The sequence below is a fragment of the Lethenteron reissneri genome, chromosome 17, assembly GCF_015708825.2.
Source record: "Lethenteron reissneri isolate LAM-NWPU_2019-01 chromosome 17, ASM1570882v1, whole genome shotgun sequence".
NCBI lineage: Eukaryota > Metazoa > Chordata > Hyperoartia > Petromyzontiformes > Petromyzontidae > Lethenteron > Lethenteron reissneri.
The window spans coordinates 7,574,186-7,600,427 of record NC_083795.1 but is presented as its reverse complement, the minus strand read 5'-3'; the positions used below and the strand labels follow the sequence as shown (position 1 = coordinate 7,600,427).

Genomic DNA, 26,242 nt, shown 5'->3' with positions numbered 1-26,242 from the left:
CCCCCCCCAAAAAAAAAACCTCTATTATCAATTTGGCTAAATGCCATAGGTGTGACTACAGGCGGACCAGCGGTCACTTGAATGGATCTCAGAAGTAGCTCTACGGGTTTTGCTTCAATGGACTCGATTCTTTATCGCAGGACACCCGAGAGCACAATCGGAATGAAATTGAGAGGGAGAAAAACGTCGTTCAATAAAGCACTCGTGCATAAACGGTCTTGCGTTTTTTATTTAAATATATCCGAACTCTGAATCACCGCTGTTGCTGCTGATGCTGGATGGCATGCAGGGCAACATACGAGGAGACATCCGCATACGTTTGAACTGTGTACATTGTGAAACTGCACCCACATGTTGAACTGTGCCTCGAAGCACAATGGGAGATAATAATGCACTGCCATAGGACGGAACTTACGTTTTTCTTTCTGATCGCAATTCATTGAAAAGGGGAGCTTGACACTTCTACGTTGGCCTTGCATCTTTGGCAAACGAGATGCTGAAGAGGTGTGTTGCTGGTCTGTGCACGGGTCTGTTTACGTCAAATTTATAGGCTGCGTGTATTTGTTATGTTGGGGAGGTGATGTTGCTGGAGGTGATGTCGGCTATCACCAGGGTCCAGCACGAATGCACCTCTCACTCACGTTGACTCGAAAAGCAACCGCCTGAAATGTTTGTAGAATATTTGTCTTCTTGTATATATTGTTTCATCAACAGAGGACATTAATGCGGACATTTGTATATATGTTCCATACATGCAGAATGCGAATCAAAATATTTTTGAACAGGGGACATTTAAAGTAATCACAGGCACAATGCACACAACCCTCCTAAGATGACCCAACTTCTCCATTCTGAAACACGTACATTTAGCACTTGGTGTTAAACCTGAACATCACCATTATCAGCCGTGATCCACAGGCAATGTCACGTGGAAAGAAACAATGCACGACGCGAGTGAGAAGCCGTTTTACCATTGTTTTTGCAATTGGTGACAAAAAAGGACATCGATTCAAATGAAGACATTTTTTTTACCGTCTTTTTACAATTTCTGTTGACATAAATAATTTTAAGAATTAATGGGAATAATCCATAAGCCTCGCTGAAGCCGTGCCCTTTTTATTTTTTATTTGCCGTGACTCACTTTCATACCCTAAACCTTTGATTCACCACCCCTCATATGCATGCACCGCATATAAAAATTATATTGAGAACACAAATGTATGGGGCAGGCTTCCCAGCTGCCACACAGCACACCGTCATCGCCCGCAGCGCCGTGCATGCACACGGAGAGTCGCTACGCACACGGAACAACCAGCCACACGACGTTATTACGCTACTCGAAATAAAAACTCCATCCGTTGGAACATGCACGGGGGGGGGGGGGGGCGAGGTGGGTGGTGGTGAGCACACACACGCACGCACACACGCACACACACGCACGCGCGCACGCACGCACACACGCACACACGCACGCACGCACGCGCGCACACACGCACACACGCATGCACGCACACGCACACACACGCACACACGCACACACACACGCACACACGCACACACGCACGCACACACGCATGCACAGGCGCAAGCAAGTGCGCATGCACACACGCACGCATATGTGCGCACGCACGTCTGTCTGTATGTATGTAAGAGGGTTGAGAGTGAGGTCAGAGTAAGCGCAGGGTCATGGCAACATTTGCGTCGAAGCGAGTGTGTCTGACCCCGACGCTAATCCGGGGGACGTGACAACCGGCTTAAGAGGGTGCCTGGGGGGGGGGGGGGCAAAGGAGGGCACTCTGGCAAAACGGGCAGACAGATGCTTTACCCCACTCACTCACCCGTGTGCCTCACCCCACTCCCTCACTCACTCACCCGTGTGCCTCACCCCACTCCCTCATCACTCGTGCGCCTCACCCCACTCCCTCACTCACTCGTGTGCCGTCCTCCCCTTCTCCCTGTCCGTCAATTCCCAGTCCGACCCCCCCCCCTTCCGTTCAATCACGCAACATTGGCAGAGGCTGCGGTGACGACAGAGGTGGCGGTGGGACCTGCTGGCACGCGTCACAGCTTGGCGGAGTTGGTCTCGCGCGGGTAGAACTCGGCGATGGTGCTCTGCGGGATGCGCTTGAGCATCTCCTTGGGGAAGATGCGCAGCAGCTGCCAGCCGATGTCCAGCGACTCGAAGATGGTGCGGTTCTCGTACGCGCCTGGGCCGAGCGAACGGAGCGAGCATGAGGGGTGGCAACGTATCGTCGTCGCCGCCATATCGACGTCGATATTCGTCACAAAGTCAAGACGTCAAAGTGAATGCTGTTTCGAATGAGCATTGAGGCGGTGCTTACTTCTCGTTTAAAGCCCTGAGCCCGTTGTGGAATATCCACATTACTTTGTTGGGAGTGAGGATTTTTCTATAGGGTAACCACTGTTGACTTCCCAACGAAGTGGAACTCGTTTTATTGACCCTTGAGAGAGGATGGCCAAGCTCCAATTTGATAACAATATTGAAAGTAAGTTACTTAGTAACCAGCATTGAAGATGTCATATATGATGTCCCATCACCATGACCACCTCCGTGTAATATTCATAAAAAGTGCATAGTTTGTAAACACAAAACGTTTGCTATGTATAATAATGAAAATAACCTCGATATATATAGCACTTGGTTAAAATGCATTGATAAGCATGATTCATGATGCTCCACCATGACTTGTATGATTATATTTCTGCACCCGGCGCACCATATCCAGACAACCTCTCACTATGGCCGTGGCTATATTGTTCCATCACTGCGAGCATCTTAGCCACACTGATCAGGTGCTGGAGGGGAATATTTTAGACCTGTCAACACTGTGTCTAATAATAGCACCACACTCATTCACTTCTGCCACTTCAAGGGTATCATGCAGCATGAGACGTGACTGGTGTGTTCGTCTTAATGTGTGGGGAGCGGCAGCGTAGCGGGTAGTCCGCTGCGCCACGGAGCCGGTAACCCGTGTTCGATTCCCACTCACGGGAAAGCACCAGTGACGTTGATATCTTAACTTGTCCTGGGCCTAGGTCGACGCAGCCTCAAACGGGTACCTGGTGTGGCGTGTAGACATCGCCACTTGGGCGATGTCTGCTGGCTAACAGTAGTTGCCTCACACATCTGTTAAGGATATAAGGGGGATCTTTGGCGCACCAAAGCTATTTGAAAGTCTGATCTGACCCTCGGTAAATAAAAAGTTTTCCTGCACCTACTTTATGGTCTAATATTAGCCTTCGCTTAAAACAGAAGGATGCTTCTGGTGAAATGTTACCACTAAAACATAAACAAACACAATGGGACAACCGCCAATCACCATGTGTATGATCTGGTTTCAGACGAGCCCGAGTCCTAGATTAAGCGAGGAGTTGATGTGTAAAAGGCACAAATACATCAAAATGCATGCGCGATTACCAAATCATATTCAAAACAAAACAACGCGGGCTGACTTTTTTAATTGGGATGCTTGCACGGCAGGGCTTATTTTAAGTCGGCTCTGTCTGGGTTGGTGACCCGGAAAGTATGTACACACCCGTCACACCACGTCCAGTACACCTCTTGCTATGTCTATGGCTACTACGAGTCACATGCCTACCTGCTGCAGTCACAGTGAGACAGACTCTTTCTATATCCTGGAGAAATCCGATGAGCTATGAGGGCTCTCTCTCTCACAGATGTCCAGTACGGGCGGCTCAGTCTACCAGCGACATGGAAAATATTCGGTGGGAAATTGAGCCCAACTTTGATGCTGCTAATCCTGCATAATGCACGGGCATAAGAAGTACTAATCGCCTACCTGCATTTCCCAAAGATATGCTAAATTCCTCTTGATATGCATATTCTTTTGTCAAGGCGCCCTTTTCCCCCCTTCCAACCCAGCTTATATAGATGCTCCAAGCACGTGTGCTGTTTCATTCAGACGCTGTCTTATCGACAGACCTGGTTTTCACCTGAGGACGGCTGCTTGCGTTGTGGCCGAAACGTCGTGAGAATTGTTTTATTATGTTTTATTTTTATTATTTTATTACTTCCCTTCTACGTGACTTTACCGAAAGAACCAAGAAGAAGAAGGTTGTGTGAACGTTATTATTTGCCGATGCTTTCGTTGGCAGTCGTGCACAAGCGGAATTAATGTGGAAAACAGAAACTCATAGGTCACCTCACGTTGAATTCAATACCGTTCATCCGGCAGGACTGAATGATCGTCCAGCATTCCCTTCAAACATAGCTCTGTTGCTGAGTGCTAGACACACCGTATCCCCATCTAGTTTCATTCTACTCGTTTTCGATGTATACGTGTGTTCCTCACATTTTTACTTCTCAGATTTATCCACCTCAGGAATGTAAAGCAGTTAAATGAATCCATTGACCACTGATGTGCTATGAAGAAGAGCCATTGTCCTAAACGTCACCTATTAGGCACATTTATTTTTATTTCAAGGCCACAGTGTTATTGACGAATGTGTAGAGTATTTATCATGAATGTAAATCAGCTCGGGTGCAGGTGCTGGGTGGATTGATGCATCTCAGAACGGAGAGGAATGTCAATGGCTTGCAGAGGCCTTTATCCAGCAGGGAGCTGATGATGATTGCTGATGATGCTTGATGATGGTGTGTGTGTGTGGGAGCGGTAGTGTAGTGGTTAGCATGCTGCGTTACGAACCCGGCCACCCGAGTTCGATACCCGCTTATGGCCAACACCAGTGACAATTATCAGAATCGGTCATGGACCTCTCCTAGTTCGACTCAGCCTCAAATGAGTACCAGGTGCGATGTGTGAACATTGCCACTCGGGAGACAAAGGCGGCCGGGCGTGGTCTTGGCCACCCACCCCCCTCGTGTGCCGTGTCGGCCTTCCTAGGTGTTTGCTAACAGCACTTGCCCCAACAGTCTGTTAAGGCTACGCGAGGGATCTTTGTCTTTGTGCGCGACGGCGGAAAGCACGAGTGTGCGGCCTGCGCGTGACGCGGGTCGGGGACCGCTCTCTCACCCTGGGCGATGAAGGTCTTCTCGAACTTCTGCAAGAACTCGAGGTAGAGGAGGTCATCGGGAGTGAGCGCCTCCTCCCCCACGACGGCCTTCATGGCCTGGACGTCCTTGCCGATGGCATAACACGCGTACTGCGCACGCACGCAAACACGGGACACACACACGGGACACGCACACGGGACACGCACACGGGACACACACACGGGACATACAGACGGGATATCACACGGGACACACACACACGGGACATACAGACAGGACACGCACACGGGACACGCACACATGGGACATACACACGGGACATACAGACGCTTTCTCCACTGCCAACATTCCGCTTATCCACCGCGTAGGTTTTTACCGTACTGCTGCACGTGTTTTAGGTTTGCATGAACTGAATATTCAGGCACTGAGGAAGATCCCTGGACTTTGCATGAAACGTCGGACGTCGTGCCGAACGAGATACAGTACAAGGCGAAAGTCCATCGGAGAGCTGTTCGGCTCAAAATCGAAAAACTCAACACCGAATGATGAAGGTAATGCAGCACGCAGGCGATCATGCGAAATGAAATGTGTGCTCGTGCCTACCGATCACGCGAGTCCCTTCTCATACATCGCAAATGCAGGACCACGTTCTCCTGATTATAAGACGCACGTTTCCCCCAGTATTTAAGAGCAAAAGTCGGCGGTGCATCTTCCGATGCAGTAGGTGCGTGTGTGAAACCACATTTGTGCGTCTTTATTTACGCTGGGCACAAGTTTAATGTGTGTGCCACACTTTCCGTAACGTCGAATACGGGAATAGATATTTGCATGCACGACTTGACGCAACGAATTGATTTTAATTGCCAAATCGACGCACCGTCGCGCGATTATCATTCGTTTTGACACGCTGTACGGAGATGTGTGGGTGGGTCATCGTGCGAGGCTGACCAGCTGGTTTGAGACATCCGAGTGATCCTTCCTGGTCATGCCCTCCCCAATGGCCGACTTCATGAGACGAGACAATGAGGGCAGCACGTTGATGGGAGGGTAGATCTACAAACACAATCAACATCAACATCATCATCGTCGTCAATATCACCAACACCATTATACCAGATGTAAAGCTTTCGTGACTGCAAGGATTCATATTCTTAGGTTTTTTCGGTAAAGTCACGTAGGTAAAAAATGTAAGTTAATAAAAGTAAAATAAAACAGAATCAAAAATCACGACGTTTCGGAAGCAACACAAGCCTCCGTCTTCAGGTGGAACCGTCACAGCCCCGACAGCTGTATCAAGTAAATGAGAAATCACAAGAAATACCACCCCGTATATATAATGGTTGAGGGAGGAAGGGCCAGGAACGGCACACTTTTTTTTATACCAACTACTACTATTACCATCGTAATCATTATCATTGTGATTATTACCACCAAAGACAAATATCCCCCATTTGGCCTCAACAGACCGTTGGGGCAAGTTCTGTTCATGAGTGCCGACACGATACATAAGGGGGTGAGTGGGTGGCCAGCACCACGCTCGACCGCCTTTGTGGCAATGTTTACACACTGCACCAGGCACTCATTTGAGGCTGAGTAGACCTAGGGGAGGTCCAAGACCTCTTCAGATAATCGTCACTGGTGTTGGCCGTGAGCGGGAATTGAACTTGGGTCGCCGGTTCGTAGCTGCACTACCATGATCACTATCACCATCATCAACAGCGGAGGAATGATTGGATTAGTTTAAGAACCGTTTTTTGTATTGTTCATCAAAATCAAAATAAGGTCACTGAAACAAGTCACAGTGGTAGAACACTTTCTAAGAATCATCATCCTCCTCCTCCTCCCTCAACATCACCACCACCACCATCACCACCTGACCCTGCGAACCCGTGTCTCACCTGTCTGTTGTGTAGCTGTCTGTCAACATAGATCTGCCCCTCCGTGATGTACCCAGTCAAGTCCGGGATGGGATGGGTGATGTCTTTGGAAAAAGCGGAGACAAAAGGAGGCGGACACGAGGAGCCATCACATCACATCACAAGCGACAAGCGACACCTTGGCGGACACTGTGACACTGAACAAAAGGGATTCAGCGGTACGTGTCCAGGGGGGGTGTCATTGTTGCCACACTCGGTTTGCAATATAGAGGTCGGTTGCCGGTTCTATTAGGGCTCTCGGCGTGACAGTTAAAATAATGAAAAAGTCAATACATCCGTCAATAACACTGTGGCCTTAAGAGGAGCAAAATATATATAATAGGTCATGTTTTTAGGGAAAATGGGCCATCTTCACAGCACGTAAACGATGAGCAAGCTTCTTAAATCCCAATGAGCAGTATAAATGGGGTCACCGCAGTCAGTCGATGGGCAGGTCACGTGCGCGGTTGGCTAAAGTGTGGGTACTTCCACCTCTTCCGAGACGTCTGGCCAGCGTGGAAGAGTAGGCCAAAACACACACTCTCTCTGAAAGGGGCTCGCGAGATCTCCCGCTAGTGGATGACCTTCTGCCAGCAGTCGTGAAAAAAAGACATTTCAGAGCATCACCTCTAACTCGAGCTCGCGGGCTCATTGATCAACTGTGACATTTTAACGATTTTTATTTTTAAACTAAACTATACACTACGCTTTATTTTCCCAGGTAAGGCCCACTGGGCTACACAGCTCTTTTTAAGAAGCGACCTGGCCACAAACGATAGCCCAATGAAGTGACTTATCACGTGGAAATGTCTCGCAGCCAAACACTCTAAACGCACGGTTGATTCTAAATAGTGGAGGGAAAAACTGGAGTGCCCGGATAAAAATCTACGCAACCACGGGGGAGAGACGTGCAAACTTCAAATATACAGGCATTAGGGTCGGGATCGAACCCGCGACCAGGCGAGGTAGGTAGCATCTCGCCGCCTGCTCTTGCTGATCTACGAGCTCACTTGTGCCTCTCTGGCAAGAGGTGATCCCGGAGCGCCAAGGCACAGAGCAAATGTCCTTTTGTTTGGAGCTGTTAACAATAAATGATTCAGTCTGCCAGCGAAGCCTGAATAAAGAGTCAATTAGGTTCCTTTGCAAGTATGTCCAAACATATTGATGTATTGGTCAAATTAACGCCTTACAAACCACAGTATAATAATATTAATAATAACACCATTATTTATCTTACAGTTCAACTCGTCGCAGCACCAGTAGCAGAAATAATACAATTAACAAATCTAAAAAAAAAAAGCCCTTTGCCAATACACTGCTGGATGAAGGTCTCCCCATGTCGAGTTGGTCATGGGAGTTGACCATATGTCACCATGCTGAGCTATGTGAGGACACGGATCTGTATGATTACCGGTGCCGTGAGGTTAGAGAGCGGAATCAGCGGTGGTGGCTGCGCCAGGTGCCCGGGCAGGTGGATTAGCATGTGAGCGTGAAGAGGAATCCCCAGGTGAGCTCGTAGATAAGTGCACAGGTGAGTGTATAGATGAGTGTGTTGATCAATGTATAGGTGAGTGTGGTACCAGATCCTCTAGGACGAGGATCAAAATTGGGCTCGGATCAGACACAAGACTATCATGATGCACTCGTGTGAGACTGCTGTGTTTGCGCTCATTTACATTTGTTTCATTTCTGTACTTTATATTATTTGTTTTTCCGTTATCACTTTGGTGAACTTGGTGACCCAAATCACAGTTGAAAACGAGGCTCATCCTCCTCATCTCTTGAGTTCTCACCTGGTTCGACAAACTCAAGTTGACTTCCGTATGGGTGAATTTGCATTTGAGTGCACGGGTGACGGCACTGAGGAGTGGCGTCAGGCGAGTTTCCCAAGGGGCGAGCTCACAGGTGAGTTTGCAGGTAAGTTTGCGGGTGAGCACGCATTTACCGTCGTTGGGCATGGTGAGGATGGGGATCTGGGTGATGGAGCCGTTCCTGCCCTCCACGCGGCCCGCACGCTCGTAGATGGTCGCCAGGTCGGTGTACATGTAACCGGGGAAGCCACGGCGACCCGGGACCTCCTCGCGAGCCGCCGACACCTGGATGCGAGCGAGGGACACACGAGTGTGCGCGTGTGTGTCAGTACGTGTGTGTGTGTGTGTGTACGCGTGTGTGTAAGTACGTGTGTGTGTGTACGCGTGTGTGTAAGTACGTGTGTGTGTGTGTGTACGCGTGTGTGTAAGTACGTGTGTGTGTGTACGCGTGTGTGTAAGTACGTGTGTGTGTGTGTGTACGCGTGTGTGTAAGTACGTGTGTGTGTGTGTGTACGCGTGTGTGTAAGTACGTGTGTGTGTGTGTGTACGCGTGTGTGTAAGTACGTACGTGTGTGAGTGTACGCGTGTGTGGGGAGCGGTAGTGTAGCGGTTAGCGCGCTGCGCTATGAACCTCGCGACCCGGGTTCGATTCCCGCTCACGGCGAACACCCAGTGATGATTATCTGAACCGGTCCTGGGCCTGCCCTAGGTCTACTCAGCCTCAAATGAGTACCTGGTATGATGTGTAAACATTGCCACTGGGGATACAAAGGCGGCCGGGTATCATGTTGGCCACTCCACCCCCTTGTGTGCCATGCCGGCCCTCATAGACGCTCACTGACAGCACGTGTCCCAACAGCCTGTTAAGGGCTACAAGGGGGATCGTTATCTATTACAGGGCACGGCAGTAGTGCACAGTGGTGTGTGTGCGTGGACGTGTCTGTCTACGGGAGTGCTGGGTGGTACTGCGTGCAGACGCGTGCGTGCGTGTATGGGTATGCCGAGCGGTGGCGAGTGGTGGTGCGTGCGAGCGAGCACAGGTTCGGCTCACCTCACGCAGCGCCTCGGCGTAGCTGCTCATGTCGGTGAGGATGACGAGCACGTGCTTCTCGCACTGGTACGCGAGGAACTCGGCCGTGGTGAGCGCCAGGCGCGGCGTGATGATGCGCTCAATCCTGGGGAGCCGCGAGCGTCACGGCCCATCCACGCGGGGCAGAGACATGTTGATACTTTGTTAGATTACAGCAGCGGTGGTGAGTGGCGCCATGGGGGCGAGAATGTACCCTACCTCGCCTGGTATACAGGAGGGCGCCCGTATATTTGGAATTTGCGTGTTCACACCCGTGGTCGCATGGATTTTTCTCTGGGTCCTCCGGTTTTTCCCTTCCACAATTAGAATCAACGTCACGCGTTCAGAGTGTTTGGCCGCTGTACATTTTCACACGATAAGCCACTTTGTCGTGGCCAGGTCGATTCTGAAAAAGAGCTACATAGCTCAGTGGGCCTTGCTTGGTAAAAGTAAATAAAGTTTAGTTTAGTTCGTGCACTCCACTATTAAGGCATCAAGTAACTATACTATACATATACTAAATAAATCCTGGAATGTTCGTTCAGCACCCACACTGCCTTCATATACGCAGCACGTAAAATCAATCTGGCTGCTTTATTATCACTACGTGTGCAATGGGTGCTTCATGTGGACGTTATCGGTTAATCGATCAATATCGATCCTCAAGGCTAATGATACGAGCAATCCAACCGCGTGTATAAGAGTCACTGATTTCTGGTTTGCTGACATTACATGTAAATCATATGCTCATTTTGGATGTAAGCTAACGTATAAAACAATGCAATAATGGCAGGCAATTATGGATCGAATCTTTAATCAAACCGTGCCTCTGAATGACGACAATTAATAGAATGACCATGATGAGGGGAGGGGAGTTAAACCTCATACCCCAATAACACGTGGTGATTTGCAGTGTTGGTGCTGAACGCGAGCCAGACGAGGCACCTGCGAGTTGAGAATGGTACTCGGCTTGCAAACGCAGCGACCAGAGGAGGCTTGGAAGGGAAACATTTGTTCATAAAAAAATATAACCATCTTCTTGGTTCTTTCGGTAAAGTCACGTAGAAGGGAAGTGACTTTACCGAAAGAACCAAGAAGATGAATCCCTGCAGTCACTATAGCTTTAAATCGAAAAATATAACCAATTATACTTTCACATTGTCGCCTTTCCAGTCTGCTCGAATGATAAAGATTACCCCCCAAACACGAACAAACACTAATGAGACGCAAATGAACATTGCACGCATTACGAACGTGTCCGCTCATCAGTAAAAACACCAAATTGTTTGCGGGAAGGGAGATGGCTCGAGGGTTTCTGCGGGGATGTGGCCGCGTTGTTTGCAGCGTCGATCCTGCTCGCGTCCGAGGCGTTCGTCACTTTGCACTCCGCGTGGCTCAAGGACGATCGCAAATTCGCGATGCAACAGGAATACACAGACTCACTCTCGCTAACGAGATGTGTGTGCAGTCGCTGCTCAAGCTCGTCTGACTGCGGCATTAATCAACAACGTGTTCTTGGGTTTTTTCCGTAAAGTCATGTAGGTAAAAAATTTTAATTAATGAAAGTATAATAAAATAAAAATTTAAAAAATCACGACGTTTCGGAGGCAACACAAGCTTCCGTCTTCAGGTGGAACCGTCACAGCACGACAGCTGTATCAAGTCGTGATTTAATTAAATTTTTTATTTTATTTTACTTTTATTAATGAAAATGTTTTACCTACGTGACTTTACCGAAAAAACCCAAGAATATGAATCCTTGCAGTCACGAAAGCTTCAAATCTAGAATCAACAACGTGGCAGGCTGAGCGTTACTTGTCGGTAAAATAACAACAGCAACTGACTTGCAGCTCCGATGTCAGGAGTCCTGTAGAAATGGCAACTTCTGTTCATGGATCATAGTTCATAAAAGCTACATTTAATCTCTTGACTTAAAGCTTTCGTGACTGCAGGAATTCATATTCTTTGGGTCTTTCGGTAAAGTCACGTAGATAGAAAAATAATAAAGTAATAAAAAATCACGACGTTTTGATCGCAACACAAGCAATTGTCTTCAGGTGAAACAAAACAGCAGGCGGACTGCTGAGGCAGGAAGAAATATAGCGAGAGAGCTTCTGCAACTATCTAATAGGTTATAAAAGTTTGAGAAGGGTACAACCCAAGGGTAAGTGGGCGGGGCTAGAGATGGAATTTGCAAGGAAATTTGCAAGTAAATGGAAGATCGCAGAGCTAGGCATACCTCGGCCATTTTCTATCTACGTGACTTTACCGAAAGACCCAAAGACTACATTTGATCGTTTAGACCAACTTCTTCTTGCCATGAATGATACTGATGAAAAGCAACAGCTATCATTTCACATCGAGGTCGTTGAGCCACATGATTGCATCAGGAATAGCGGAGTGGTGCTTTGCCTGGATGATGCCTGATCACAGCTAACATCAGTGGCGAGTTATTAATGAAATCGGTCATGCCCTCCCTGCCACCTTACCTTCACCAGCCCGCACGGGCCACCGTGGTGAAGTAAGGCCAAACAACCCCCCCTCCCCCACCAACACTGACATGGAGTGAGGAATGACCAGGGACTGTAAACTTCATGATTGTGAGTGCCACTGTCAAGTGACCAAAGAAAATCCCATTTAGATATTTTTGTTATCAAATACCATGAAACCTTTTTCCATGTTTGGCCAATCCTCGGTATTTTTTTCACGTGGCATGCAGCAATGTGACAGACACCCTTCTAGTAAAACAATCGTATGCCTGTGGTGTTCATGAGAAGTGGATGGTGGAGATGATATTAAGGTGGTGGCAATAATACAAAAGCGATGGAGATTATATGAGGGTTGTGGAGATGTTATTAGGGTGGCAGAGATGATATTAGGGTGGTGGAGAAGATATTAGGGTGGTGGAGATGATACAAAGGGGTGGAGATGACATTCAGGATGCAGAGAGGGTGTTGTGGTCTGCATTGTGTAGGAGGTCCTCACGTGGGGTCGTTGGCCAGGTTGAGGAACAGGCACACGTTGTCCATGGAGCCGTTCTCTTCAAAGTCCGACTTGAAGAACCTCGCAGTCTCCATGTTCACCTAGGGAATGAACCACGATTCCATACGGCTAGATACTGCTGTGGTGTAGTGGTTAGCAGCGCACTGGACTCGCAATCCAGGTTCTCTCGTTCGATTCCATCTCCCGGTGCGGCACAGTCTAATGGTCAACACACTCGACTTGCAATCCAGGGGTCGCCAGTTGAATTCAAATTCCTGGTACATCAGTTGAAACAACGCTGAAAATTTCTTAAATCCCCCCCCCGCCCCACCGCCTCTGTTCACCCAGGGGTATAATTTGGCCCAGCACATTTGTGGGATCGACAGGTTGGGGGGGGGGGGTAAATTGTGGGTATTTCTACCTCTTCCAACACATCTGGCCAGTGTGGAAGAGTAGGCCAACCATCACTTAGAGGGGCTGTCTCCAGAGCTCACACTTCTGAAGGCCCTTCTCGCATCAGTGGTGTAAGCAAGAAATTGCAGGGCTGTGCCTTTTACCTGTTACAGTAAGAACACAAACCAAATGCATTCTTCGTGCCCTGATAATCACCATCATCTTGACGGCTTTAGAGATGCTCAATGGGCGTGGTTGACGAGGGGCTGATGGCAAACAAAAAAAACCCAAAATGAAAGCGACACTTACGCCCATGGCAGCGAAGACGATCGCGAAGTTGTCATCGCTGTAGTCCATCGTGTCCTTGCCTTGCTTGACGAGACCGCCCTGGCGGCAGATCTGAGCCGCGATCTGCACAGACAACGCCACAACCGCAAACCGATCTCACGCAATCCACACTGCATCCAGAGCAGATCCATCGTGCACCACATTCATCGTGATCGACTCATGATGATTGGTTCACTCTGCAGCCTCCAATCCCTCTGGAAACTGGAGGGAGGAAAAAGTAAGTGATTTATTGTGAGCGTAAAGTTCAATTAAATACATTTATTGATTGATATTGTCACATGCCTACATTCTCTGTAAGTGGAACAAATCTTCAACACGTTTCCATGCAAAACACATAGCAATGTTTAATGTGTACACCGCAATTGTCCATGCGATGATATGAGAACATCAACAGGTGGGTGTGCACATCTCCTTCAGGAACGGTAAATTAAAGACAAGGCAAAGTAATGCGACTGTGGTCGTGCAACCCAACCTACAGGGTTGTAATCGAACCCACGACCTCCTGTAAACCGGGCGAGGTAGTTAACATCTCGCCACCGTGACGCCCCTATATGGTGAGGGGAGTGAAGCTGTGGACGGACCTCGTTGTGGGGCAGGCCGGCCGCGGAGAAGATGGGGATCTTCTGCCCGCGGGCGATGCTGTTCATGGTGTCGATGGCCGAGATACCCGTCTGGATCATCTCCTCGGGGTAAATGCGGGACTGGGGGTTGATGGGCTGGCCTGGCCCAGTCAAAGCGCACGGGGACAAACACGCCAAGGGGAGCATTGTTCGTTACGGTGTTTCCTTTTGCAAATTCCATCACACGCTTTTCCATATGTACCCACCTACGATTAGCACGGTTGGCTACGTACGGTGCGAAAGAAGTTCAACATACGTACGTATTCCAAAACCATATCCCGTGGGAAATTGGATACATGCAGAGCGCTTATGTAATCACCCGTTCTCCTGTATGTCGTGCGTGATTGCATTGCACTGGTGTTACACTGGTTGAGGAGCAACACACAAGCACACTGTAGATATATGCACACCTGGACTTGCTCACACAATGGGTGTGCTTATGTGAGGCTTCCGCCGTACAACGGGTTTTAGTGTATTCTGTGAATTCTAGATTTGAAGCTTTCGTGACTGCAAGGATTCATACTCTTAGGTTTTTCGTTAAAGTTACGTAGGTAAAAATAAAAATAATAATAAAGTAATTGTTTTATTTAAAATAAATATTTTATTTCTATTATTATTTTATTATTTAAATAATAATTTTATTTCTATTTATTTTTCCTACGTGACTTTACCGAAAAACCTAAGAGTATATTTTGTGAATGCGTTCACTGACCCTAAAAAAGCAAAACTTTGCTCAATTTCGAGTCAATGGAAGAGAGAACAGGGGAGCAGTGGCGCACTGCTCTATGAACGGAGAAACCTGAGTTTGATTCCTGGCCATGGCTAACATCAGTGGCGAGTGATGTCGGAACCGATTCTGGGGCTCTTCCCTTCACCAACCCGCACTGACAAGTGTGGGGAAGTATGGTCAAATCACTCCCAAAGACTGACACAGCATGGGGATGCCTTCATCCAGCAGTGGAGTAGAAAATGGCTGAAATGTATTAATTATTGTGATATGGAATGAAAGGACCACACAAGTGAGAGCATAGTACCAACAAAATGTAAGGATTGCATTAAATAATGGGAAAACTTTTCACGACTCCTGTTATTTATTATTTGCTTGCCGGAAAAATATTTGTAAGAATTTATTTTGGAATGTTTTTTTCCAGTTTTCAAAACAACAACACGCACTCAAAAAACAAATCCTCATACATATAATTTCACTACCCTAAGGTGGACCTCTAAAGAAAAATCTGACTACGCATTTGGTGCCGCGGCGTTGACAGTGGTGAACCAGCTCAATTCACGAAAATAACTCTACACGTTCATCAACAGCAGCGTGGCCTTAACAGGAAAACGATAGAATCGGTGACATTTAGCACGTACACCATTTATGTGCTATGAAGAAGGGTCATTGCCACGGTGTTATTATTCTGAATACAGCAAAGTTGGCGAGCATAATACAACACGCCACTAATTTATGGCACAACAACTTTCCTCTCCCTACGTTTTGCCGTTCATCCTCTGACAGCAATTTCAAATATTACACAACGAAAAAGGGGAAATCTCACTTAGAATACGAAATAACACCTGGCCAGTTCAATGTTTAACACGACATCAAGTGATAAAAAGCAGAAGATACTTTTCTTAAAAGGACTCTCTTCCTGGCTCGCAAAACTCTTAGAGCGCAGCACGCGATTACGCACAGTGACACACAAAAGGCTCCAATTGAGTTGCAGGGAGACTTGAGACTCCCAACCTGTCCCATCCATGCAGCGAGCACTTACCCATGATGTCCAAATAATCCTCTGCGAGCACCGGAGGGCCTTTGTCGATGGGCTTTCCCGAGCCATTAAACACTCGACCTGCATCGGAGGCACATTTTCCACAATCACTTAACGTCTCTAAAAGCTGAAAATCATGGGCGACGCTCACGTAGTCCCCGCTATTACATAGTCCGTTGTCCCGTAGTCATGCTATTCCATCATCCCGCTATTCCGTAGTCACGCTATCCCATCACCATGTTATCTCGTAGTCCCACTATCCTGTAGTCCCACAATCCCATAATCCCACTATCCTTTCACCATGCCATCCCATAATCCCACTATCCTTTCACCATGCTATCCCATCGCCCCACTATCTTGTCGCCCCGCTGTCCCATAGTCCTGCTACCCCTGTTGCCACAATTGACGAGGTGGACGCAATCACAGTCGCAAATATTCGTAAAGACGGAAACAGCCCGGCCGGGGCGACTGACCCAGCATGTCCTCGGAGACGGGCGTCCGGAGGATGTCCCCAGTGAACTCGCAGGTGGTTTTCCTGGCATCGATCCCGGACGTGCCTTCGAATACCTGCGGTGGTGCAGAGCGGGCAACAGCAACCACCCCACCCCCCCAGAGGAAGCGTGAGTGGTCAGGTGGCACGCCTGGCTCAGACAGGACGCTGGGAGATTTGGATTTGGACAGGGAAGGTTCTTCATCTATCAGTGAAGAGTTGACTATAAATAACAGCACGGCGCTGCACTGAGCAAAGGAAAGCAAAAAGCAGACAGCCTTGAATTGTCAGCGAAGCAATCAATTGCCCTATACACATTCAAATCCTCTAGGAGGCACGGTGCTGTTGATTCGACTCAGAATGTCATCGGTGGCCACGCTAAATCAATATCTTTCACTCGCACCCCCACCCTGAGCCGCCCCTCCCCCACCCCCCCCCACTTCGTTTTAATTATCATTCAGCTATTAATTCATCGCTCCGGCTGCACATCACAATAATTACAATCGTCATGACGATGACGTGCACCCTCGTCGCTTTCGCCGGAGCAGTTCACGCCCGCATTCGGGGGGGGGGGGGGGGCATCCACCTCGACTCTCAGCGCGGGGGGGGGTGGAGGGGGTCGTGGGGGGGTGGAGGGGCAAAGGGGAAGTGAGGGAGGGGGCCACCTGAGCTCCCGACACCCCTGCTCCGTGCACTTTGCCGGTCGTCTGGGGAGAGCGGGGCGACATAGACTTGATGGCTTTTAAAGCGCCGGGCGGCAAAACTTTGGCGAGATCAGAGGCGAGGTGACAAATGAAGCGCGCCGTGAAGGGCCCTGCACTGGCGCGCGCGGGCACTTGGCCGCCAGCCAAGCGAGGGTCTCTGGGAGGTTAGCGTGGGGGGCCCCGTCGCTCCCTCCAAACCCACGCTCGCTCACTCGCTCCCGCTCGCTCGCGTGCCTAATTTAATGGCCAGAGAAACCTTTTGCCCAAACTCTTCTTGCTCACTGAGCAATCAGCCCACAGATGGCCTTACAGACGGGCAGAAATAATGAAAGAAATCATAATAAAACGGGCGCTGCCTGGAAACAGAAAGGACCGCACAAACTTTGGCAAAACACGGCCCACCCGCCTCCACCACCAGCCTTCCACCACACCCCCTCTCCACAACCGCCACCACCACCACCCCTCTCCACAACTGCCACCACTACCACCACCACCCCCCTCTCCACCACCACCACCACCCCCCTCTCCACCACCACCACCACCCACCCTCTCCACCACCACCCCCCCTCTCTACCACCACCACCACCCCCCCTCTCCACCACCACCACCACCCCCCCTCTCCACCACCACCACCCCTCTCCACCACCACCACCACCACCCCCCCTCTCTACCACCACCACCACACACCCCGCTTGGCACTGGGGCAGGCAGACAGGTGCACCTTTGTTACCGTCAGTGCCGGGATATGCAAATTGAGCCGCGCTCGTGTAAATGTCATGCGGTAATTAAATGTCATTTGCGTCACGCTTAATTGCGCGCATTATACTTCTTCCGTCTTATAATGCGTTTAGGAAATAATTTAGTTCAGTAAAGTGCGCGGTCTGGGTGGGGCGGCGGTGTGCGCGTAGCGGTTGGGGCGCTGCTGCACCGTGAACCGGGGCAATCCAAGTTCCACGCCCGGTGCACGGCGAACACCACTGGCCTCCAGTGACATCCGAAACGGTCCTGGATGACCCCCTTCACTAATCCACGTTGACCAGTGAGGTTAAGTATGACAAAGGTCAGAAGTCTTCTTGGTTCTTTCCGAAAGAACCAAGAAGATGAATCCCTGCAGTCACGAAAGCTTAAAATCGAAAAAGGTCAGAAGATTACGTTTGTTTTATTTGGACCTTCTCCAGGGAGGTAGGACATTCATTTGCAATGTTGAAGGGCCATTGCCCCTAAACGTCGCCTGTTAAATACGTTACCTTTTTAAGGCCACGGTGTTATTGACGAATGTGTTGAGTTGTTTTTGTTAATTTGTTTAATGTTTCTACTAAGTGGTACTCTGCAGCCGTGCGTATTTTACTGATCTCTGCGGGATGATGATACGGATCAGTCAATGAGAGACCGCAGCTTATGATGAAGATGAATGCGATGCTAGTGATAATTGTGAAAAAGGTGATGATGATAAGAGCTTACATCTTGAAACCCTCCCTCACTTGATGCAGCAAATCTGGCTGTGACGGTCCCACCTGATGATGGAGACTTGTGTTGCCTCCGAAACGTCGTGATTTTATTGTTTTATTTTTATTAATTTTAATTTCATTTTTTACCTACGTGACTTTACCGAAAGAACTAAGAGTAAGAGGATGATAATTGTGATGATAATGATTGTGACGTGAGTAGTGATGACGATGATTGTGACGACAATAACGATGGGGCAGGGGCCAGAAGCTCTCACCTGGACGACGGCCTTGGAGCCGCTCACCTCCAGCACCTGGCCACTGCGCCTCACGCCATCCGGAAGCGTCAGATGTACGATCTCCGCATATTTGGGAAACTAAGAGAAGCGGCAGAAACACAAAGGCTCTCTTATCTTATCTCGGATCGGATGGGCGGGGGGCAGGAGGGGGACCGGTGGGGGGGGGGGGGGGGGGTAAGGCGCAGGCTGCGGCATGGATACCGTGCAGGAGAAATGTTGAATGTCAGTGCCGTGTTGCAGTGACAAAACACACTGATACGCAGCGTAACACAAGTGCCGCACTCGTGCAAAACACACTACAACACAACGATAATCAAATGTTTTTCGAACACTGCGTTACTTAGAGGCGTGGAAAAGTAAGACCCCTCTTTGTATTGTGGCCTCAGGTGACATTCGTCGCGTTTCTGAGGGTGGGAGCAGCACGGGAAGCAGTGGTGTTGATTGGGGGGTTGGGGGTGGGGGGTCCGCAACACCAACATGGTTGAGAACTAATAATGTCAATGTCAATCCACTGCTGGATGACGGCCTCCCCAGACCAGACTTGACCGTGCTTCTCCACGCTGTTCCCTGAGTGCGGCTTGGCGAAGCCGGGGGAGCGTAGACGCAGGGAGCATATAACAGTACGGGACAACGATGGATTTTTCCTCGCCGCCCCCCTGCTGACAACATAGCCCAGCGTCCCTGACGCGCAGCGGTCCCAAACATCAATGGGACGTCGCAAAGGCAGATCCAGGCCACTTAATTCTGCATCAAAAAGGTGCCACGATTTTCTGACGTCGTCGTTTTTTGGCTACTCTCCTCGCGAGGGAGCGACGTAACGCCATCAGGTTCTCATCGTGAAGTGACGCGGTGCTCTCCGTGTGCCCGCCACAAGCATGGATTCTCGCTCGACTCGGGTAACCGGGGGTTGCCACCTGTCCTGGTTTACCCAGGACGGTCCCCGTTGTTTTCTGGGAAGTGTTCAAGTCTTCCCAGGACACGACCAGCGTCGGCTTGCATCAGCTGAGTAACAATACGCCACGCGAGACGAGGGGTTAACTCGTGGTTCTCGCTTCGTCCACTCAATGCGAGATATTCTTATTTTCACGATATCTCCTGGGGCATTTTAGTTTTTCTTCTACCTCAGAGGTGGCACACGTATTAGCAAGAGTGATGGGAAATGTGAAAAATCCGACAATCTCAGCGCCAGTCGTAACTTGCCATTTTCTGTCTCGTCAGTACCAGACTAGCCAAGCAAATGTCACCCAATTTGCATAACATGCCACATCGTGTAAACACCAGACTTTACATGAAATGTCTGCAATTGCTTGGTATATTTAGTGACAACGCTACTTGGGTGAAATTGTTTGGTTGATATTATAATAACAACAATAGTCATCATTATTATTATTTAAAGCACTCTGTCAATCTGCTGCTGGATGAAGGCCTTCCCAGCCATTAGCAACGTAGACTTGTTGCTAAAGGAGGAACTCTACTCTATCCATGCACTATTACCATGAGAAAATAACCAATGGCATGCCGACACCCAGCGCTGGGCCACACAAAAACACAGTCGGTGTAAATGTTCTACTATACACGTGCATTGTAATAAGCTTGAATGAACGCATCCTAATGTGATAACAGTCTTGGAGATGACTTCTGGAATCCGTCTTTTTATTAACTTAGGGTACAATTACTCCCCGCTGCTGATAGGCAACGTGAAGTGGACAGATGCACCGAGAGAGACGCACGGCCACGTGGCAACTCGGAGCCCCGCTCATGCGTGGCCCCTTCCTTCTTCCGTTCCTGTTCTGACCACGTGTCGTTCTTCTCTACCCCTATTTAATACCCGGGTCACGTGGTATGCTTGAGCTAATCCTCGTTAGCCTGCCTCGAATCTTCCAGGCTCCCTCTTCAGCTCCTGGGACCACGCCCCTGACTCATCTCCCCATTGGTTGAGGCAAAAGCCAGCAGAACCAATCTCCCTAGCTGTCACCTCTCCATCACGTCAGGGCCATGCCCCAGGCTTCATCCCATTGGCTGTAAACCAGGACCGGCAGAGCCAATCACCATGACGAGTTGTGATCCGTCAGTGAGCCGGATATAGCCTCATATTACACTAAGGTGGAGGCCGCTCGAGACTACGACTGTGCCCCTTCGACGGCCATCGTCAGCATCATCATCAGTCGTGATCAATCCACTGCTGGATGAAGGCCTCCCCGAGTATTCACAGTCCCGCGTGGCAGTACGTCTTGCACCTGCACACGAGATGATTTCGTGGCTCCATCTCTGTGGCAGGTCACGTGCTCTTCTTTGGCTGACATTCCGACATTGGCCTTAACCCGCCGGCCATCTTCCCTTCCAGTGATGTGTCCTGGCCACGCCCCTTATTTTTTCCTAACGTCGCCATCAGCATCACGGTTCTGTTGTCCTTTCGCCGCACCTCCGATTAGAATGGTTGGCTACGTATGATTCGAAAGAAGTTCAACATACATACATGGTTACCGTGAAATCATCACCTGACTGATTTCACAAACTCGAAGATTAAAGCTTAGGTCCTTCCATCGCTCGTTATCCTTGTTTTAACTCAGACAATGTTTCCCTTTAATCAGCTCGTCGAGACACAAATTCTCCATTCTGCTTTTATGGATGATGATATCTTCTGCACAGACAGGAGCTGTACGCAGGACATAATCATTCCAAAATTTAGCCAAGTTTGCCCAGATCGGTCACCCGGAAAATATGTTCGCAGCCTGCACACCACATCCACCGTACCGCTCGCCACGGCTGTGGCTGCTCGTCACGCGCCACCAGCCCCACTCTACCAAGCGACCCGGAAAACGTTCGGCGAAAAATTAAGCCCTGGGCCGTAGATAATTAAAGCAATTCCGTAAGTGACAAAATGGGGAGAGCTTAAGCTACATACGCTGCACCTGGAAACCAGGAGGAGGAGAGTGTGGCTATAAGTCCCACGGAAAAGAAATATCAGCCAAAGCAACAACAAAAAATGCGTTGTTGTTGTTGTTGTCGAGTGTAGTAATACCTTCACTTGGTCCAGAATCACCAGAGGGCCGTTGACTCCTGACACCGTCTTGTACGCTACGGGTGTGTGTGTGGGGTGGGGTAGGGGGGAGGAAACACAAAGAGGGCAGTGAGAAAGGTTAATGTACTACTGCAGGGTACTCGTGGTGGGGGCAGTGCCGCACGTGACGCGTATTGCACACGACAAGTGTGGCGCGCCGCTTCTGTCAAAGGTCATCAAGTGCCCAGCTGCTCAGAGCAAATTGGGGGAAAGCACATCTGCAGAGGCCTCGGCATCTCCCGCTAAGGTGCCTTGCACACTTCCCACTTAGTCCGGGCCAGAACCTGCTGAGGCGGAGAAATTCAATTAAACAACTTCAAGTTCTAATCCTAATCAGCAACCCCCCCCCCCCCCCACCAGCTGTGACGATCAATGCATTTGACACAGGGGCCGTGAGATGTGATGTTTGAAGCTGTGCTGCTTGGCTGAAGAGCAGTCATAAAAATCAATGTTTCCTTATAAATGTCAATGGCTGTGACTTCTGCTCGCCCGGACTTAATTTTCGAAGTTTTTCTTTTTTTCGAGCAGCGCGTCCGCGATCGCGACGCGCGTGCGGCGGCGACGATATATCCGCTCGCCGTTGGCGACAGAGCGACCTCTTAAGCAGGTGACGGGATAATTTCAACAACAGCCCGATAAAACAAAAAAAAATCCGATTAGCGTGAGAATATGCGCCCGTTGCTTAATTAATCCATTAACTATTCCCGCATTGGCTGCACATTCAACATCGCACGGTGCGTTGCTGATTTTGTTTGGCCTAATCATATTCATGACCGCGCATTCGCATGCACGCTCACGCACTTTGGGGCTCGTCGTTGTTTGGCTCAATCGCATTAAAGCGCTCAACACAATTTGCGGTGGTGCCAAAGCTTCCACGGCGTGGCAAGAGGCATCGTTCTTTCATCCCATCGGCCTTCGGCCGCCCGCCCGCCCGCCCGCCCGCCCGCCCGCCGGACGACGGCTCCGAAGGAGGGCGTCCCACCTCTCCGCGCGACCGCAGGGCCGTCGTCACCAACCGCTCGGGCACATTTCGGGGGCTTCCAAATCCGCTGGCATTGTCGTCATCGTAGCCGTCGACGCCCTCGCTCAACCTGCGCGGCTCAAGCGCGGAATCTCCAAGACCATCGGAAGCGATTAGGCCGATAAGAGGGAGCGGTCGAATAATGAGCGGCCGCTCGGCGGTTCGCGTGTGGTCAACTCGGCAGGCACGAGGTGTCGAAGAGGAGGCGAATTCGTAATCTCGCCTTCGGGAATTAGCCGCTCCCTTTCAGCCCGTTCCCAGTGGTAACTCCCATTCAGAAAATCCACAATGATCTGAGTGACAAAGAGGCCTGAAAGGCAAGGAAAACACACAGGAAGTAAACACCCTCCTGCGCTGAAAACCCCATCCATCTGGTAAGTAATTAGCCACAAGCCAAACAGCTCCACCCCCTCCAGCTCCGCTTGCGAGCAGCTCATGTGTGGGCCGGACCACACATTCACAGGAGCCGTGAACAAAAGACACCCCCATTTTTGTTTTACCGTCACAATCGCTCCCCTTTAGCCGAGCGTGGAATTCCGATCCAGAACCGCAACAGCTCGGCATGGTCAATGCTCAATGGCCATCCCCCCTTGCCCTCAGGAATAGTTTAGGGCGTTTTTTTTTTACAACTCCCGTACTCCGCGAGATGTTCCCGAGCCACCCCCCCCCCCCAAACCGCCCCCCCCCAACCAACTCGTCAAACCCCCTACCCCGACATCCCAACCCTCCCAGCTACGCGCCCCCCTCACGCCCACATGACACCCCCCCCCGCACCATGTCCCCGTCCGCCACCGCAAGCAAATTATCAAATCAATTAGCAAACGAGGCCAGGACAACACGGAGGGCAATGGGGGAGAAGATAATGAGGTCGGTGTCAGTCTCACCCGTAGCCCTGCTAAAGAATACCCCTCTCAGGGGGAGCCGAGGAGCATTTAAAGGATTAGCCGGCCCCCGACTCCACATTGCGCTCGCAACAAGATGCATTCAGCAGCCGGGCCGTGGGACCTGCCACTGACGCACAATTAGTCAGATTCGCCGAGAAAACGCCCCCGCATCCCATTGTGTCGCCGGTGGGGGGGTCACGCCAAACGGGGACTCCATGGGATTCTTTTTCCTCCTCCTCCTCCTTCTTCTTCTACTAACGCCCGCGACTAAAAGGATTTGTCCGTGTCATGCTCCTTTAAGCCGGTCCGCCTGAAGGACACACAAGCACTCCGTGGCTCGCGCTCCTTGTGTAACGACAAGAAGGTAGAATATAGAAGGAGGAGGGAGGGAGTGGTGGTGGTGGTGGTGGGTCGGGAGGACCCATCGCTCAGGAGAACTTTCTGAAAACAAATATTGACACTGCTAACGCCACCAGCCGCCACCGCCGCCCGGCGTGAAGATGAGGCGGGGACAGCTGTGTAAGTGGCCTGCCACCACAAGGGCGATTATGAACGCTGTGAGCGACAATCGTGGGTTTGGCCCCTGTGTCGAAAATAAATGGGGTTAACCGCGTTCTGCAGTTTTTTGTTGTTTTTCCTTCACTCTCGGGATCGCGATATACCCAATTCTATAGGCAGAGCATCGCCAATTAAGCAGGCACCTCTGCCCCACCCATTGAAAATACGAATTTAGTGGTTATTACTTATTTAAAACGATGGCTCAATTGGAATCGCTGCAAGCAGTAAAAATCCCGTGGCATTCTGATCAGTGAACCACTTAGGCCCGAGTACTTGTTACGGCAGTTATTGAAAACACAAGCAGATAGGTCGTTATTCTGTCAAAATTTAAATGGCCTTTTGTGTTCACTGCAGCTCTGTCTACAAGATCCACACGTTTCGTTTGTCGCGAAGCTATCGTCTATCAATGTCAATCGCTTCCTGGGATTGTTCGACAATAGCGATATTTACTCTTAAAGCGCATCAGTTTGTGAGACACACGTGCAGCGTTTATACAAAGTGAATCAAATAAATGTGCAATATGGGATAATTTGTCTTTTGTTCTGGTGAACTACCCACGTTTAAAGATATTGCAAGCGCGCAGGACGGTGTTTAAGTCTGACAATCTTAAGATTGTCCCGATTGAAATGTATTCCTGATTTTTTTTAATTAGTAGTGTTTTCCGTGTTGTGTTTTCACAGTAGAATGTGTGTTCCGTTTTGCTCGGCTTCTCAGAGGGGCTCTTTACAGCTCCATTTTTGCCAGTAACGCAAATTACGAACAACACTGAGCTATAACCCGCAAACACATCAGGTCGCTGCTTTTTCTAAAACAAATAAAAACATGAAAACTCTACTTAAAAAATCCAGCAATTCGGCAATGCAGGTTTCTCGTCTGAACGAGTCTCTCTATAAACCGCAACACTAGCCTCAAGGTTATTTGTTAGCATCGAGCACCAACCCAAGTCCAAACCGGTGGAGGCTGTGGCCAAACTGGAGTGGGATGGCTTTTTGACAAGCGGGATCCTGAATGAAGTCCTCTGCAGTGCTGGTGTTGAATGCGCGCCCTGCCACTGTGTTGTCAAAGCACGGCCTGGATTTCTATCTCGTTTATACAAAACAAGGGAGACCAATCGTGGCAGTACGCCAGGCATGTGTAGTACTCAACTAAAACTAAACTATATTTAACAGGTAAAGCCCGCCGTGCTATTAGATCTTTTTTCAGAGGTGACGTGGCGACACATGATAACTCATCGAGGCGGCTTATACCATACGTGGGAATTTATAGTCGCAGCCAAATCATCGAAATGCGAGCTTCTAAATGTGGAAGGTAAAACCGGAGGGCCCGGAGAACAAGCCACACGACCCCTGCGGGGGAGAGAGAATACGGCAAACTTAAAATGAACAGGCGTCAAGGTCGGGATCGAACCCATGACCTCCTGCGTCCTACCATTCGAGGGAAATAACATCTTTCCACAGGGGCGCCCCTGGTAGCAAGACGGCCTGTGAAGGCAAGGCGTATGTAACGGGGGGGGGGGGGGGGGGGGTGATTTCATCAGCGGACCAAGTGCAATTTGCGAGGGCCATGGTCCTAGCGGTAAAGTTGGCGATGTTGTTGGAGGTGCAGCAATAAGGTGGTAATGATCGGTGTGGTGGTGATGTGGTTGTGGCAGTGCTGGTGGTGACAATTGTGACAATGTTGGTGATGGTTGCGGTGGTAACATCAGTGTGGTAACATCATTGTGGTAACATCAGTGTGGGGAAAGGAAGTGTAGCGGTTGGTGCACTGTGCTACTAACCCGACGGCCCGAGTTCGATTCCCACTCACGGCCAACACCAGTCACGAATATCTGAACTGGTCCAGGGCCTCCCCTAGGTCGACTCAGCCTCAAATAAATACC

The 26,242-nt window shown here is 49.7% G+C and overlaps 1 protein-coding gene across 1 annotated transcript in view; it reads right to left on the bottom strand.

The window, feature by feature from the left end:
• Positions 1 to 211: 211 nt before the first annotated feature.
• Positions 212 to 26,242, bottom strand: part of LOC133343416 (V-type proton ATPase subunit B, brain isoform) — a 40,584-nt gene continuing 14,553 nt past the window's right edge. Inside the window, exons 2-14 of the mRNA XM_061552999.1 lie at positions 21,862 to 21,917; positions 18,819 to 18,917; positions 16,375 to 16,468; positions 15,905 to 15,982; positions 14,097 to 14,236; positions 13,477 to 13,578; positions 12,778 to 12,875; positions 9,775 to 9,898; positions 8,858 to 9,008; positions 6,895 to 6,977; positions 5,945 to 6,049; positions 5,016 to 5,145; positions 212 to 2,207 (exon numbers count right to left, since the gene is read on the bottom strand). Coding sequence (XP_061408983.1) covers positions 2,062 to 2,207; positions 5,016 to 5,145; positions 5,945 to 6,049; positions 6,895 to 6,977; positions 8,858 to 9,008; positions 9,775 to 9,898; positions 12,778 to 12,875; positions 13,477 to 13,578; positions 14,097 to 14,236; positions 15,905 to 15,982; positions 16,375 to 16,468; positions 18,819 to 18,917; positions 21,862 to 21,917 — 1,406 coding nt within the window. The 3' untranslated portion in view covers positions 212 to 2,061. The remainder of the gene's footprint in view (positions 2,208 to 5,015; positions 5,146 to 5,944; positions 6,050 to 6,894; positions 6,978 to 8,857; positions 9,009 to 9,774; positions 9,899 to 12,777; positions 12,876 to 13,476; positions 13,579 to 14,096; positions 14,237 to 15,904; positions 15,983 to 16,374; positions 16,469 to 18,818; positions 18,918 to 21,861; positions 21,918 to 26,242) is intronic.